The sequence below is a fragment of the Lontra canadensis genome, unplaced genomic scaffold, assembly GCF_010015895.1.
Source record: "Lontra canadensis isolate GAN:19392208 unplaced genomic scaffold, GSC_riverotter_1.0 scaffold24, whole genome shotgun sequence".
In the NCBI taxonomy this organism is placed as follows: Eukaryota; Metazoa; Chordata; class Mammalia; order Carnivora; family Mustelidae; genus Lontra; species Lontra canadensis.
In genome coordinates, this window is record NW_022631018.1 from 14,090,455 (window position 1) to 14,108,566 (window position 18,112).

The window sequence follows — 18,112 nt, forward strand, 5'->3', positions numbered from 1 at the left end:
GTATCTTTCCATCTGTGTTATTTTCAATGTCTTTCATCAGTGTCTTATAATTTTTGTTTGGAGTTCAGGTCTTTCACCTCTTTGGTTAAGTTTATCATTAGGTATTTTACTATTTTTGATGTGATTGTAAATGGTGTTGTTTTTCAAATTTCTCTTTCTGCAACTTCATTGTTAGTGTATAGAAATAGTACAGATTTCTGTTTATTAATTTTGTATCCTGTAACCTTACTGAATTGGTTTATTACTTCTAGTAGTTTTTTGTGAGGTCTTTAGGATTTTCTATGTAAAGTGTAATGTGGTCTGCAAATAGTGACAGTTTAACTTCTTTACTAATAAACATGCACCTTATTTCTATTCCTTGTCTGATTGCCGTGGCTAGGACTTCCAGTATGTTGAATAAAACTGATGAGAGGAGACATTCTTGTCTTGTTCTTTACCTTGGACCTAACCTTGGAGGGAAAGCTCTTGGTTTTTCACCATTGAGTATGATGGTAGCTGTGGGTTTTTCCTATAAAGCCTTTATTATGTGGAGGTATGTTTCCTCTAATACCATTTTGTTGAGAATTTTTATTGTGAATGGATTTAGAATCTTGTCAAATACTTTTTCTGCATCTACTGAGACAATCGTATATTTTTTCCCTCATTTTGTTGAGGTGGTTTATGATGCTGATTGATTTACAGATATTGAACCACCCTTGCACTCCCAAATAAAGCCCACCTGATTGTTTAATATATTGTTGTATGCAGTTTGCTAATATTTCATTGAGGTATGTTGTGTTTCCATTTTCATTTGTCTCAACTTATTGTTTGATTTCTCTCTCAATTTGTTTTTTCAGGCATTAGCTATCCAGTAGATTTTTCAGTAGAAATATTGCAGGCCGGAAAGGAGTGGCACAAGATATTCAAAGTGCTGAGAGAAAAAACTTCCATATAAGAATACTCTGTGCAGCAAAGCTTTCCTACAGAATTGAAGGAGAAATAGAATTTTCCAGATTAACAAAAGCTAAAGGAGTTTATCATCACTAAAATGGCCTTACAAGAAATTCAAAAGTGACTTCATGCTGAAAAAAAAGTTAGGTGGGTGCTAATTAGTAGTAAGAAAACATGAAATAATAAATTTCTCTTAAAAGATATATAGTAAAGGTAATGGGTTAATTAGTTATAAAACTAGTGTGAGAGTTAAGAGACCAAAGTAAAAATATCACTTCAATAATTGTTAAAGGATGCATAAGATAAAAAAGGTATAAAATGTGACATTAAAAACAATGTGCAGGGGCACCTGGGTGGATCAGTGGGTTAAGTCTCTGCCTTTGGCTCAGGTCTATGATCTCAGGGTCCTGGGATTGAGCCCCGCATCAGGCTCTCTGCTCAGCAGCGAGCCTGCTTCCGCCTCTCTCTCTGCCTGCCTCTGTGCCTACTTGTGGTATCTCTATGTGGCAAATGAATAAATAAAATTTAAAAAAAATGTGCAAAGGGTGAGTAAAAGTTTAGAGCTTTAGACTGTGATCAAACAAGTTATTATCTACTGAAAATAGACTTGTTATAATTTTTTGTATGTAAGCCTCACAATAACCACAAAGCAAAAACTTATAGTGGATACAAAAAAGATAAAGAATCTAAGCATACCACAAAATAAAGTCATCAAATCACAAAGGAAGAGAGCAGAGAAGAAGAAAAACACATAGAAAATTACAGACCAGCCAGAATACAGCTAACAAAATGGCAATAAGTAGAGCCATACCTCATGTTATTGTGTTTCACTTTGCAGATAGCGCTTTTTTTTTTTCAACTGATGAATTATGGCATTGCTGCTTTTTAAGAAACCTCCATGTGCTTAACTTTTTTTTTTTTTTTTAAGATTTTATTTATTTATTTGTCAGAGGGAGTGAGCACAGGCAGACAGAGTGGCAGGCAGAGGCAGAGGGAGAAGCAAGCTCCCTGCTGAGCAAGGAGCCCATGTGGGGCTGGATCCCAGAACCCTGGGATCATGACCTCAGCCGAAGGCAGCTGCTCAACCAACTGAGCCACCCAGGCATCCCTGTGCTTAACTTTTGACATTTAAATTATAATTTAAATAATTTGGGTTCTTATTTGGAACTCTCTGGGCTTCCTGGATCTAGATGTCTGTTTCCTTTCCCAGGTTAGGGAAGTTTTCAGTATTTCTTAAAAAATTTTCTGCTCCTTTCACTGTTCTCCTTTTGGGACCCTATAATGTAAATGTTAGCCCATTTGATGTTCTTCTATAAATGCCTTAAAATATGTTTAGCTTTTTCTGCATTCTTTTTTCTTTTTACTGCTCTGTTTAGGTGAATTCCACTGCTCTGTCTTCACGTTCACAGATCCTTTCCTGGTCTAGTCTGATGTTGAACCCTGTGTACTTTTCAGTTCAGTTACTGTGTCCTTCAGCTCTGTGACTTCTATTTGGTATCTTCTTATATTTTGTATCTCTTGGTTGAAGTTCTTACCATATTCATCCATTCTTCTCCTGAGTTCTGTGAGCATCTTTATGACCCTTACTTTGAACTCTTTTTTAGGTAAATTATTTATCTCCATTTCACTGAGGTTTTTTTCTGAGCTTTTATCTAAGTCTCTTGTTTGGAACATATTCCTCTGTTTCTTCTATTTCCTTGACTCTCTTGTGTACATTGTTATGCATTAAATAAAATAATCACATCTCTTAGTCTTGGAGGAGTGGCCTTGTGTAAAAGATGAGTCTTATCATTTAACCTTGCCCTAGCTCTTTGCTCTTTCAAAACTTTGTGATTTTCCAAGCAGTCTATTTTGTTTTTAATAACTCCCAGTATATGAGGATGTGCCAAGTCCAGTCATTGTTCCAAAGGGAGGATCTCAGCCAGCACCTAGATTCATGGTGGCTGGAAGCTAAACACTCAAGCAGCAGCTTTTAAAGTATACAAATAAATACAGTCCTATGGGACTACAAATGTAAGCAATGGTCACCAGAGCCAGGCATTCTGGAGGTATCCCGTGGGCAGCACCAGGTTCTAGACAAATGTGTAAGTTCCTTTCTGGGAGATACTGGCAAGCTGTAGTGAGGCAGAGGGAAAGTACAGAGATGGCTTCCACCAGTTTATGTTCCCTGAGAGCACCTTCATAGGTTCCTGGATGGTGTGTCAAATCCAAATCCTGGGCCTCATGCCAAAGCTCCAGAAAAGCAAATAGGTAGAAAAAATTATTTTAAAATGCTTTCCATTAAGAATTATGAACTATTTAATCCCTAAAGTATCTTCTGTACATTCAATATTTTCTTTCTTTCTTTGAATATCACCTGTAAGCAACCTGCAAAGCCACGGTTTTACCATCTACTCATTTACATTTTGTCTACTTCCTTTGTTGAAAATCAGACTCTGGCTCCCAATTTTCATTTCTGTAATGACATAACTCCATTGTTTTGTTTACTAATTATCAATTAAACATGACACATTTCTATCACCTCTGTAAAAATGATAAAGGAACATCAGAGATCAAAAAAGATTTTTAGGGGGTGCCTGGCTGGCTCAGTTGATGGAGCATGTGACTCTTGATCTCAGGGTTGTGAATTTGAGCCCCATGTTAGGTGTAGAGATTACTTAGAAAAAAGGAGATTTTTAAAATGACTAATAAAATGGTCAATTATACAACAAAGCTGTTCAAGAAACAAAGATGAAATACATAAATAAATGATATTAAATAAACTAACTACAAATGACAACAATTTAACTGGTAAGTACAGCTTTAATAAGAAATGGATAGCAATGAATTTAAAAACAAATGACACTGTAAAAGAAAACATAGTTTTCCTCTGCCCGATTCTGAATAGTGTAAATACAATGATATATATAAACATAGAATATAAGTGTAAACTGATACAATTATTTTATAAAATCTTTTGGCACTATTGACTACAGCTGAACACATGCATAATACCCTACAACTAACCAATTCTACTCCTAGCAGAAATGCATATATATATATATATATATATATATATATATATACACACACACACATACATAAAGCAGAAGATGGGCATAAAAATGTTGATAGTAGGCTACCATGTCTAGTACTCCACTAATCACAGCAGACTAAAAAGACTAAAAATGGAAACAATCTAATTGCTATCTAGAGTAAAATGATGCATATATTATGATTTGTTAATTCAAAGGAAGAGTAGGCAGCACTGCAGCTACATGAAACGATAGAGGATCAGTCAACGCTACCCATAGGAAAGAAGAGAGCTCGGAAATTGATACAACTATATATGGAAAAAAAGATAATGCCAGAAAAATAATAGAAAAACACTAAGTTGTTTAATAGGTGGTGGCTCATTATGTGAAGAAAATAATGTGAATACATACTCTAGATTATATACAAGTGGATTCCAGATGGATTTATAACCTATATTTGAAAGGTCAAGATATAATGCATATAAATGAATAGATAGGATAAATATCTTCATAACTCTGGGCAGGAAAAGATTTTTCATAAGACTCTAAAAAAGTAGAAAGTATGAGGTCAAAAAGCGTGTGTGTGTGTGTATATGTGTGTGTAGGGGGGGTGGTTTGGCTTAACAAAAGTGAGCTTTTTCTTAAAAAATAAAATATCCACAGACAACATTAATGGTTAGATGAGTAGATGAGAGAGAAGAAAATAAAACATTTAAAACCAACATTTAATTAATATAGAGGGTGGAATGTATACAGCACTCTGTAAATTAACAAGAAAAGGGCACAAAATTAAATAGAAAATGGACAAAAGGTATGACCAGGCAACTCAGAAGACTGCATAAATATGGGAAGAGATGCTCAAAACCACTTGTCACCAGAGAGTTGAAAATAACAACAGCAATAAACTATTACACATAGTAACAAAATTGGTTTAAAAAAAAGAAAAAGAAAAGAAAAGAAAATTCAGTAATATCAAACTTTGGTGAAGATGTGCACTAGGTGAAAGTAGAAACTCTGACTGCCATTCAAGGACAATCATGGAGAATTTAGTTAATCAGGTGTTCGCTCTCCCTATGTCCCAGCAACTATAGTTGAAAAATTATTGCGCAGACCCATAAAAGAACATCTAAAAGGGCATTCATCAGAGTGTTGTTTGTGGAGATAGAAAGCCATGTGTCCGGGGCGCCTGGGTGGCTCAGTGGGTTAAAGCCTCTGCCTTCAGCTCAGGTCGTATCTCAGGGTTCTGGGATCGAGTCCCGCATCCGGCTCTCTGCTCGGCAGGGAGCCTGCTTCCTCCTCTCTCTCTCTCTCTGCTTGCCTCTCTGCCTACTTGTGATCTCTCTCTGTCAAATAAATAAAATTTAAAAAAAAAAAGCCATGTGTCCATCACTGGGGAGTGGGGAGAGCTGTACAAATAAAATAAATCACATACATACTAGTGTGTGGCAGGCAGCATTAAGAAGAAATGAAGTAAACAAAGTATTGAAAAAAAAAGTAATATAGAGAATGAAGTCTACGGCTTCAGTGGCCATTCATCCCAGTTTGTCAAGGCAGTTGCAATCCATATCTGTTGTCTCAGTGTAAATATTAATAGCACTATCTTTCATTTTCAACAGTTTACACAATATAGTGTATGGCCACCCTACCTGTCAATATTAAATCACAAAAAGCTCAAAACCGTACCACTTATATTTGCTACATATATATTTAAGGACATTTATTGGCAAGGGGGTTTATATTAGGATGATAAATGAGACAAAGGAAATGAAATAAAAATGTATAACTGTGCTATACAACTGAGTATAAAATACTGCTTTAAGGTACAAAATAGTAGTATAAATAAATATCTAATAAATAATATATTTATTCTTATAAATATAATTATATAAATAATACAAATTATTTATTATATTATATAAAAATAAATATAAATTATATAGATATAAATATAAATAAACTATAGTTTGAAAAAAAATACACTTACAGTACTTCTGGTACTAAAAATGAGGTAGTTTGGGCTGTTAGTGGAATACCTGTGGAGGAAAAAGGGCAAATACAAACATTAAAAATAATTTCTTCTCCAAATAAGAGGGATTCTATAGTAAGCCCAGAAGTAGACATAAGTAGGTAGGGAAATTTTGTATAGGACAGAGGTGGTGTTCAATAAATAGAGCTGGAAAATGGATTTGGATTCATAAGGAGAAAGAACTAATCACAGTCCTACCTAGATCATTGAAGAAAAGCAACTCCATTGGGATAAGAAATGTTAAAACATTAATACTCTTAGGAGAAAATTTAGGTAAATGTCTCTTAGATGTTGGGAAGAAAGAATTATTTAAATAAGACATCTACCTTGAATTCTCCATCCTCTCCCCCAAAGAAGCTAACAATAAAAAAAACATTACATGAAATTTAAGAAATTTTAAAAGAACACCTTATTAAGATATAAAATTCAAGGAGCCTGTGACTACCATGATAAACAATAATATCTTTGTCTTCATTAAACTCTCATTGAAAATTTAGGGAAGGGAAAGAAATTTAGCGTTCTCTTCAGTTATGAAGCTATACGAGGGGTTGGCAAGCCAAGGCCAAATTCCACCTTTTTTGTAAATACATTTTCATTGACACACGGCCACATCCATTGGTTTACTACTGTTGGGGTGCGCGTGGCAGAGTTGGGTAGTTAAACACGGATTGTATCAGCTGAAAAGCCTGAAGTATTTACTACTTGGCCCTTACAGAAAGTTTGGTGACCTCTGGTGTACAGTATAAAGTTTTGAAGTCCCCAAATTCACAGGCCATCCTTAATAATATCCCTTATCCACATCGATCCATTGTTTGCCAGGCACGTGATGGGAGTTAAATGTATTTTCGCATTCAAGTCTCACAAGAATCCCATGAGACAGGTTTTATTTTCTTCACTTTATAGAGGAGAAAACAGAAGCTTACAAAGTTCTGTCAGAATGCTGTCTTTTTTCTTTTTCTCACCACTTCACTTACCCTAAGGCTACTCTTACTCTCTTCGATGCCCCCAACCATCTGTCCAATGAGGCGCCCTGGATCCCTTCCCTCTGAAATTTCTGTAATAGTTTAATGAATTGTCGGAATTTTTACATCTTAATGTTAGAGAGTACTAATTAGTCATAGCAAGACCTCCATTGAATGGAATGTTCACAATATTATTTTTCGGGTTAATTATCTGTATTTTAACCCGTTGAAAATCTAAAATATTTTGATACACTTCCCAGTCCAGCAGTTACTGAACACTGAACAAAAATCACACTTGCACTGAGGATTTCTCAGAACTTGTAAAGCTTTCACTCCCTAAATCAGATCTCAGACTCAACTCTCAGTCCTTCTGCAGGAATTACATCCCCTTCCATCTGCACAGTGCTTACATTTTATAAAGCACTTTTCACCAATCACTCCTACACCCGCTTCACATAGACCATCAACTACCTAGTTATCCTTGAGAAGTGGCCTCGCCCCCCGCCTCCGCTCCCCAGGGGCGACTTTGGGGCTCTCATTTGCTCCTCTCCGGCAAAACAAGGTTGCCGCGGCAGAAAAGGAGTTTGGGGGTTCAGCTGTCCCACGAAGTTACCCAGACCCTGGAGGAGCAAAGCCCTAACACTGCTCGTCATTCTCCGTCCTCATCCAGCCGAAACTCTCGGGAGGGGCGGCGGGGCGGCGCCACTACTGGGCGCCGGGAGCCGGGGCTCCGGGTGGTGGTCCCCGGGGGCGGGGCCCCAGGGGCGACCCCCGCCCAGTGCTCCGGGGCGCCACTGGCGTCTGTCTACCTCCACACGGCCCAGCCGTAGCAGCTCAGCCACGACAGCAGCACCGCCACTCCCTGGGCTGACATGGCGGCCGAATAGCCTCCGCCCAACCGCCCAGGCCGCGCCCGCCCTGGCCTCGCGCGCTCTCGGGGGGCGCCGCCGGACCCGCGGAGGAGGCGCTGGGGTCCGCGCGCGCCCCGGGGCGGGGCGGGCTCGGCTGTGCCCGCCCGCGAAGGCGACTGCGTGTGCGCATGCGTGCCAGCGCGCGCGCCTCTACCTGGTTTGCTAGGAACGTCGCCGTTGGTCGGAGTCGAAAATATAAACCAGTCTTGAGGAAAGGCAGAAACCGTGCTGTTTTGGAGTGAGACAGCAAAACCACTTCGGAAAATCCCTGACTGAACGAAGGTGAAGCTTTTAAGTTACGGTATCTTAGCCCAAATTTTCGTTGTGACCGTATATCAATACTGCGATAACAACGTAATCTGGTTCGTGCTTTTCAAGATGAGGCGTTCCATAAATGGTTAATAAGTTCAACGGATGGGAACAGTAACGTGTACTTACTGAGCACCTCCTTTAGGTCCAACACCACCTTGCACACTTGGGTACAAAGAAATAGGACAGCTTTCTGGTTTACGAAGGAATTTGTAATCTTGTGGTGAAGCCAAAATAAACAAATACCAAAATTGTCACATAGTGTTATAATTTATCTGTTTATTTGTGGGTAGACCAAATAATCGGAGTCCTTGAGTGCTGCAACTCTACCTTTACTCCTCTTTATGTCCTCAGGGCCCAGAACCTGCATAGTTTGTAGTGGGTCCTCAATGTTCACCGACAACGAATCATTGAGTAAAACTGGTGTCATACAACAATACGCCCTAGGGGCCGTTAGAGAGCGTGATTGTGTGTATATGATGTGTATGTAGTAGACACTGAATTTAATGTGACTATTCCCACTTTTAAATCCTGTAAAATAAGGGTAAGATAGTACTACTTACATGGTTGTGGGATTTAAAAGAGCGAAGTGCATCACAGGATTTGGTACAAACTATACATCACTATTAACCTCCTCCTCTCTGAGCCTCTGTTACTAATGTGTAAAATAGAAAGGTTCGGACTTTACTTGAGCCCTAGATTTTCAGTTCTAGGGTCCTCTATTGCTCTACTTTGGAATACACCCTTTTCGATCCCCGTCCCCTCTCTGTTCTTACTTGTAGAACTTTCGTTCCCAATTCTGTATCTGTACGTTTCCATTCCATCCCATTTGTATTTTGGAATTCCACCCTTTGTGCTTCGCACACAGTACCCCTACCCTTAATAAAAACAAGTCGTCAAAAAATAATTTGAAAACGCCTTCAGAGAGGGTGACCTGGAGACGACAAACAGCATGGCACCAGAAAACGTCGCCTCGGCCCAGGGCGTTGCATGCCGGGAGTTGTAGTGCGACGCTCGAGCACGCACCTCCGCGCCTCTCGGGTTTGAAAAGCGGGAGAAGGGCAGGTAGGCGGGGCGTCGAGGCGAAGCGCGCTGGAGGCCCCGCCCCTGCCCCCTTCCGCTCGCGGGGCTCGCTCTGGGGTGGTGCGCCAGGCTGCGGAAGGGGCGTGGCCTCGGTCCCGGGTGGCGGCGGTTGCCGCCACCTGGGCCTCTTCCTGCGGGCGGTGCTGCGGCTGCCGGCCTGCGCGGGGCAGTCATGGTCGCCCCTTGAGTGGGCTGTGGCGGAGAGCGGGGCGGGGCCTGGCTGGAGGGTGGTGGCCCGGCGGGGGCGGGGGCGGGGGCGGGGCCGGCCTCTGGCTCCTTCTTCCTCCGCATGTGGCTGGCGGCCGCAGAGCAGTTCAGTTCGCGCACTCGTCGTCCCCCGCGTCTCTTTGGGGCTCTCCTCGCGTCACTGGAGCCATGGCGTTCGCCGAGACCAACCCGGCGGCATCCTCCCTGCCCAACGGCGACTGTGGCCGCCCCTGGGCGCGGCCCGGGGGGAACCGGGTGACGGTGGTGCTGGGCGCGCAGTGGGGCGACGAAGGCAAAGGGAAGGTGGTGGATCTGCTGGCGCAGGACGCCGACATCGTGTGCCGCTGCCAGGTGAGGCGACCGGGCTGTGACGGGAAGCCGGGCCCGAGGGCGCGGGCGCGGAACCCGGATCCATCGTCCCAAAGAAGGTGTCACCTTGAGGTTCTCTCCCGCTCGGAGCTGCGGCGACGTGGAGAAATGGCGGGAGGTCAGAGACCCCTGACCTGAGGTCTTGGGCTGAGGGTTGCGGTGGCGCTGGAGGAAACCAGGGTGGACCCGGAGTCCCTGAGAGATGCGCGATGCCTGGGGAGTAGCAATTTTCCGTCTGGGGGCCAGTGCCCAGCCCCGAGCTTGGGGCCGGGGTGGGGGTGGGATACGGTCTGAGTTGGAGGAGCTGCAGCCAGAGGCCTGCTCCCGACTCCGGGCGGAGACCCCTCGCGGCCGCGAGCCCCCACCCCCATCGCCCACCCACCCAGCGAGACCAAGTGGGACTGGATTGTTCCGACGCGCCCGAAAAGCCACTCGCCATTCCCCCACCTGCAGGCCCCCGGTGTTCAGACCTTTGCCGCCTCCGGTCCACTTTGTTGACATGAGAACCCATCCCCGCCTTTGGACGGTTAATGGCCCGGGTTTTTGACTCCGTATCCCGCGTGTTGATATTAAGGGTAGATGATTTTTACTCGTTGGTCCCAGAGGAGAGAATCCCAGCTCTTTTGCGAGTGAGACAAGTAACTACGTGGATGTCAGATCTGGTGTTTAGAAATATTTACATTGTTACGCTCACATGGAAAGTGAACTTTCGGGAAATGGATTGGTAATGTACTTCCTACCGGGAGACACGTGGTTTTCAGTGTAAGCTTTCTTCCTATTTGTCGCTTGCTTTGAAGCAGCCTCTAGGCTACGCTTTTGTAAAGGCTCTTAGATAGCTATTACCAATTTCAAAATTCGAGCTAGTTGAGCAATAACCACTTTCAAAACAAATTGTAATATGTCTGAAACGAGCTGCTGTTTACCTCGCGACAGGGTTTCTTCTTCATGAACATGGCACAATGAGGATGCCATGCTGTATATGTTCTAACAAGTTAGTAGGCCCGCTGGATTGAAAGCCTTCACCTGAAACTGATTATCATTCTGAGCACGCAGGAACAAAGGTAATCACACGCACAGAGAAAGCTAAATACAGAGATTCTGATTTGTCTTGTTTTTTGCATGCAGAAACTCCCTGCCCATTTCTTAGCTGAGATAGGTGTTGCCTCTTAGTATTACCACTGGCACCCCACCACCTCTCCCCACCTTTGAATCTCTATCCCTCCCCCTCTCTGGGGATGTACTTACCTGATTTAGTATCTTACTTCTAAGCTTGTTTCCATTGAAGTCCTGCCCAACATTGCCTAAGAAGTTGCTCTGCAAGTCAGTTTTCACCCTGCTTTTGTCTTAAAATCAGATCTGGCCATGCTGTAGGGAAAGAAGTATGAGAATACCTAACTCTTGTTGGGAAAAAAAGGGAGAGAGACTGGGCCTGTTTGTCCCCTTCCATGTTGTTCCGGAGCTCTTCCTTTTCTGGAAATAGTAATACTTAGTCTGAGTTACATTATGGATTGTAAGAAGGTTTGGGAAATGTAATAATAAGTAGCATTTGTTCTAAAAGATCCTCAATTGTAATGTTTCTTTGAAAAATAGTGGAATTAGTTTGTAGAATGGAAGAGATGTTACAATGTTATCATGAATGTCCTCTTGAAGAAGGTCATGGACCAATCCCATCTGATGCCCTTGGAAAGCCTAGAGAGAAGTCATTGAGAAGGAGCCAAGTTTGGCTTTAAACTGTTAACTGAAGATAGAGGAGGAACGTTTGAGCAAACCTGTTAGGCCGACTTTCCTCTCCTGTAAACTTCAACTTCCTGCAAACTTTATATAATTCTAAAATCTTCATATGCTGGTGCCTTTTAAGAACTCATCATTAGAAGGATTCTTACTAGTTTTGTTAGTGAAAGTAGACACAGAATGAATAGATTGAAGCGTATCTCTTATGATTCACTTTGGTTAACTTTATATTAATTGGCCAACTCTAGCAAGCTGACTTCGTAATGAAGTTCTCCTGGCTTATAAAACTGAAGACTACCGAATGTTGAAATTCTTAGTGTGTGTAGAACTCTGGGGTAAGTCAACATTAGAGAAGGTATTTTAAGCTTGAATTGCCTTGTTTGATCATTTTAAATTTTGTGTATACTGAAAACAGTTACTTTGTTGGAGTTTAATATGTATTTTTGGTCATATTTATGCCCCAAACTCAAATTTTATACACATTCTTTCTTGAGCAGTGGTATACATATAATGTATCCATAGTTTAACAATAGAATCATAAGAAATTTTTTCCAAAATAAAGTTTTTAAAAGAAAAACTGACATTGTACTTAAATGAATATTTTAATATATCAAATGCCTTTTGGAAAGAGTAGATGCAAAGATAGTGGCATTTTCATCATCAGTGCACTTAAGGCCTATATTTCAGATTCAGGATTTTTATGCAGTTATTTATAATTTGGTAAATTCTCTAGATCCATAAATATGTGTATAGAACTTGCATCAAAGGACAATCACTAGAAACATCTTAATTTTAAACTGATGTCTTTCAAGACAAAGAAGTGTAGGACTCCAGGCCTAGTTCATTTATCCAGCAATCACATAATGAGGATCTACAGGTGATAGTCTTACGGAACTGCTTGGCCCCAGAGTTAAGAAGTTTAAAATGCAGGGATTGTGCCCACAAGTAACTTACAGTCTACTGGACGACTGCTACATAAGCAGGTATTGCCAAGGTCGGGTGGAGAAGGATACTGGTACAGGTTTTTCAAAGAGTTAAGGTATGGGCAGAGGAAAGCCCCTTTCTGGCAGCTTAAAAGTAGGCTTGTTAGAAAGTCTCTTGCTGTCTCCCCCTCCCCTCCAGATCCTCCAAAGTAAACTGTTATAGTTTATTTTCTTTATTTTGTTGAGTAGAAACTACAGAGATTTTAACTGTTGCACTTTCTACTGCTTCTTAAGCGAGGGCTTACTTAGTGTTCACCTGGAAAGCAAACATGGTAGTCTTGGAAGTTGCCTGTGATTGGGAATAGCCAGGACAATATTTCATTTCTTGGTGTTCCCCCCCCCCCAGGTTTAAAAGTTAATATAAAGAGAAAATATTAACTGAAATTAATTATAAAGGGAAAGTCTATTCTGTCACTTGTTATATATATGAAAAGCTTGCTGTGTAGTAAATACAATGAAAAAAAATGTTAACTTGTGGCTAGATGCTGGCATTCATAGAAGGCTCTGAAACCAGCTAAGTCCAAAAAGAAAGAAAGAAAGAAAGAAAGAAAGAAAGAAAGAAAGAAAGAAAAGTGTAAAAGACCTAACAACAGCAAACTGAGACTTTCTCCTTGGAATAATCAGAAAAATTGAGAGATAATTTAAAAGGGATAACTAAAGTGTTATGTAATGCCTTGACTTTATATAGCTAAAATTACCTCCCAAATCACTTCCTATAATTTGGAAGATGGTAGAGAATTAGGGTTTAAGGTAAGTCATCCTTCCAGGTTTAAAATAATTGCTATTTTCTGTGCCCCTGACTATGAGTTTTTGGTTTGTTTGTTTGTTTGTTTTTGTTTTGTTTTGGTTCATAGTATTTCCCAAATACATAATTGTATACCAATGTGTGGTATACGCGTTTTCCCTGCTAGAAGTTTTCTCAAAAAGAGGACTTAATTCTTTGTTGTTGTCTTTTTCCATAGCATCAAGTGCTCTGTGAGGCAGAGAGGAAGTAAATACTCAACAAATACTTATTAGGTGACTGGATCACCTCTAGAACTTTTTTTGAAACCAGTAGCTTAACTCTTTCCTGTAGATTATTTTGACATCTCCTTGGACAAGTTAACTGAGTGATGGCATGATTTTAAGGTGGAACCCCCAGAATTTATTAAATTAATACTTATTACTTAGTATTTTAAGTAATACTTACTATATTGTGCCATTATGTTCAAAGGCTTTAATAGATTATACTAAAGTCTTATCTCTTGTATCTGCTTGAAAATAGATAACTGATATTTGTATGTAATTCAGCATAGTCGAATGCCATGTAATTCTAGTAAGTAGTTTTTGTCTGCTGAGGGCAGTAGATCTGAAAGTTTAATGAGGATATCCCAAGTTGTTCACTATTTAAGCCTATTCTATTGATATACATGATCTATAAATCCTCTCATTTGTATGTAATAGTACAGTAGTATATAACAGTATATATGATATATAATTCTTTAAAAATATATTTTCTTTTGAGGCATAAATTTTTAAATAATGATGTCATCTTAGTGGTATCTGATCAATTTTTTTTTTCTTTAATTTTGGTGGGACTGGGTCAAGTTAGTTGGGTAATTTTAAGTTTAAGTTATCTTTAGAACAGACTGTGGCCCAGAACAAATCTAGGGTGAAATGGTAAATTGAAAAATAGGTAATAGTTTACTATAACTGGATACAAATTTAACTCTATTATCTTTTTGGGGACTGTTATATTTTGACACTAAAGATCCCTGTCGATGAGCTACATACCAATAAGTGAAGCTTGGTAACTATTAGAATACTTTTACCAGTGGAAAAAGGGACTTTGAGGTATTTAGTTTGCCTGGCAAACAGCAACTGAGAAGAGTAAATAGTAGACCGTTCCCAGGGCTACTTTGGCTCCAATATGGGTTGGTTTTTTGCACTGAACTTTTAATTATATTTAATTCAGTATAATAGAATTCTTTTAAAAATGGGATTTTGTCTTTTAAAAATGGGTTTTTTTGGTATTAAGCTTTTTAAAACCTTTTTAAAGGAAATGTTTTATTTATGAGAATTTTTTTTTCTACTTGAAATCTGCTGTTTAATTCCAGTGTGTTTTTAAGAAAATGTTTTTATAAATATAATGATTAGATGAGTTTTTAATCACGCATTTACAAAGAGCTGCATCACACATCATTGGTTTATGCATTTTTTGGTTGCGTGTATGATCTTCCCTTCCGGGACCCTGGTTTAGTAAGTATGTATATTAGATTTAGGTACCTAGAGTCTAAAAGCTTCTTGATTTGGACCTAAGAACCTCCAAAGCTTTTCATCATGTGTATTTATCTGTGTATGAAACTGGAAGTTAACTGTAATAATGTAAAGTGGGTATCTTAAAGCCTTAAAAGATAACCGAGAAGTGTGCTTGGATGTCTTTGCAAAAAAGAAATTCAGATACCCTGTATATGTTTTCTCTTCCTATCTAGTGTATCTGGTTACTGTTGAATAGTTTAATTGTTCAGCTTACTGGGGGTAACTTAACCTGTTCTACTTTGAAATCGTAAGCTAATTGCTATTATACAACTTTTCATAAAGTATAGTCAACCTTAGGGCATGCGAGTGGCTCAGTTGGTTAAGAATCTGCCTTCGGCTCAGTCATGAGGGTCCTCTGACTCCCTGGCCTGCTGCAGGCACCCCTCTCCACTCCCCGCTGCTTGTTCTGTCTCTCTCTGGCTCTCTCAGATAAATAAATAAAATATTAAAAAAAAAAAGAAAAAGAACAGACATCCTTGTTTATAATTACTTTATTGCTGTGGATTAACAAGTGTTTTAGTTTTGATGAATAGTGAAATGTTTCACCTAGAAAGACAGACACAGCTCTTTACCAAGAAACCAGCAAGGTAATAAGCATTGTCTCAAAAGATTGTTAGGTTTCTAAGATGCTTAAAGACTCTAGGCCAGAAATGGGGACCCTTGTTTTGGTGGCTGGAATAGCTCTGAGGCGTGGGGTCCGAGGCTCCAAGGTCCAGGGGAGGCCTCCTGCAGGGTTACAACCTCCAACAATGGTCCGAGGCCCCCAATTTCTTTAACTCCTGGATCACAGCAGGAAATTGGGGCGGGGCAGGCAGCATAGTTTGGGGTAAAGGAAGACCTAATAGCAAACTTGAGTTAACAAGCAGGAGTCACTTTTTTTGTTGTTGGGTTTTTTTGGTAAGTAGTTACTTTTGCAGACCAATGTCATTTCATTCCCTTCCAAACTTTTCTTTCTTTTTTTTTTTTTTTTTTTTTTTTTTAAATCTCCCCTGGACCTTGGAGCTTCTCAATTAGAAACTTGCACATATCAGCATTTCCTGATCCAAACTTTTATTCTAGAGTTCGGCTTGACAGCTTCTGGTTCCCTCAGAACCAGAGGTTCCTCAAGCCATGGAAAGAAAACCATCTTTCTTAAGCTTAAAACCAAATTGCTAAGTACACAGCTGAGAACAGTTACAAAATAACTAAATACCATTATATCATCCCTGTAGTGTTTGAGAGTTTTGTTCTGGACTACATAACTATTAAGATTTGGAAGTTAATCATTTTTTATATTCAGTTTATCACCAGGCCAAGATGTGAACTTTAGAGAGCCAGCTGTATACATATTATGTCGCAGTTAGTTTGTGTTGTGAATCATTTGGATTCTTTTGTTTGCAAGCATTGGAGAGAGACCATCTTAAGCAAAATGGGGATTTGTTTGAGGCAGGAGCTGGGTGGCCAGTCCTCAGAGCAGCCTTAGGTAAAGGCAGCTCCTGGGATCTCAGCAGCCAGAACTGGCAGCCTCCCTGCCCCTGCCCCTCAATGCACGATGTCACTAAATGCCAAGCGTCACTAAACTAACTGCCCTCCTTCCTCTCAAAATCAAATTCCTAGAGGAGAGGAGCTTGTCTCAGGCTTAGGTTAGATCAAGTTTCCAGGTCTGGATCAATTACTGTGGCCAGAGGGAATGATTACTATGATTTGCAGAATAAGGGGTTTAGGAGGGAGGAAGGGAAAGAAAAGGGACTGAACACACAAAAGGTGTGGCTGACCTAGGGTTAATTTCAGATGGGAAAATACGGAAGGAGGAGATATTAGTTTTGGGTTATTATTTGTGAATTGTCTGCTAATAGTCTTAACTGTTTGACCTAGGGTTTTTCTTGAGGGAAGAATGTTTGGAATTAAATAGGTTTTTATTATTTTAACTATAAAACAATGAAAATGAACTATCTCAGTAGTGGTTTAAAAAAATGAAAACGTATATGTCAGAAACTTTGACTTTTTTTTTTTTAAGCTTTGAGAACATGGAATTTTAGTTTCTTCTTCTTCTTTTTTTTTTTCTTTTTTCACCCCTTCATCATCTTCTAATTTGTCAATGGGGACATTTTTTTCTTGGTCATTAAAAAGCTTATTTAATAATTTTTTTTTACATTTAATCCTGATGTAACAGTAATAGTCAAAGAAAATGAGTAAAATAAATACCAAATTAGGGGATGTTTTGTGATGGTGAGACCTGATTGGAATTTTTTTTTTCTATATTTATTCTTTAATACAATGAATTTGCATTTATTCTTGGTATTCAGTCATCAGTAAGACATTATAAACTTGTGTTTTTCTTTAAAGAAAGTTGCCATGTAATATGGAGTCACTTTGGGTTCATGCTGGTCTTTTGTTTCTTGGGGTTTGAGAAGTTATATTTCAAATAAAAATATTAAAAATTTTAAATAGTTAAAAAACCTTTTCTCTATTGATCTGATTGATCTGGAAAACAACATTAATTGCTAGTCCACAATATTCTGTGTTTTTAGTTACATAATATAAAACATACAACTTTGATAATTAAGTGTTAAATGCTACATGAGTGACTGGGATCATGAGTTATGGGTATTTAGCAAAACAGCACGAGGTAGTTATTTATATTAACTGATAACCTGAACACATGATTAGTACTATATAAATTAGGGATAATTTATCAAGTTTGTTTTGCAGAAATTTTGCATTGAAAAGCAAATGGTATGTTCCTGTTAAAAGTAGGCAAGAAAATATTTTATGTCTTAAATTTATATAGTTATCTGGCCTCCCCAGTGCTACTTACAAGAAATTATTAAACCTGATTAAATATATGCGTTCTTGCTGCTTATTCTGGCACCCGCTCATAGAGTTGCTTGCTCATGGGAGAGGCCGTGTGATCACAGATGTGGAACCAGGTTCAGACTCTGCCCTTGTAATTCCCTGGAGGGTTTGGGTGGGTGGGTGAGGCGGTGGTTGGCAATGGTGTTCCTGTCGAAACCTTGTTTTGCTGTTTGCTAACGCATGTGACCTCTCCTTGGACCAGTATAATCTATGTTCGGAGACAAATGCCTGAGCTCCCAAGGTGAATTTTGTATCTTCCACATATAAAATATAAATATTTTATGTTAGCATCCAAATAGACACTTCAAATTTGAAGCTTCATCTGTTGCATTTTGTAAAACATGGCTGTATCCTAAACTTAATTCATGTATGGATTGCCTTGTTAAGAATCTCCTTAGTAGCTCCTTCACTGTTCACCTTGAGAATCTTTTTTTTTTTTTCACCTTGAGAATCT

The 18,112-nt window shown here is 39.6% G+C and overlaps 2 protein-coding genes across 4 annotated transcripts in view; one reads left to right on the forward strand and one right to left on the reverse strand.

Annotated features, from left to right (window-relative positions):
- Nucleotides 1-7,814, reverse strand: part of CATSPERE (catsper channel auxiliary subunit epsilon) — a 145,238-nt gene extending 137,424 nt beyond the window's left edge. For both annotated transcript variants that reach the window (XM_032862885.1, XM_032862886.1), the window contains exons 1-2: nucleotides 7,742-7,814; nucleotides 5,929-5,977 (exon numbers count right to left, since the gene is read on the reverse strand). In XM_032862885.1, coding sequence (XP_032718776.1) covers nucleotides 5,929-5,977; nucleotides 7,742-7,806 — 114 coding nt within the window. In that variant the 5' untranslated portion in view covers nucleotides 7,807-7,814. The remainder of the gene's footprint in view (nucleotides 1-5,928; nucleotides 5,978-7,741) is intronic.
- A 1,540-nt stretch (nucleotides 7,815-9,354) lies between these two features.
- The window catches only part of ADSS2 (adenylosuccinate synthase 2), a 35,012-nt gene continuing 26,254 nt past the window's right edge, over nucleotides 9,355-18,112 (forward strand). The window contains exon 1 of one of the 2 annotated variants that reach the window (XM_032862887.1): nucleotides 9,355-9,793. In XM_032862887.1, the coding sequence (XP_032718778.1) occupies nucleotides 9,611-9,793 (183 nt within the window). In that variant the 5' untranslated portion in view covers nucleotides 9,355-9,610. The remainder of the gene's footprint in view (nucleotides 9,794-18,112) is intronic. The other variant, XM_032862888.1, reaches the window with a different exon arrangement.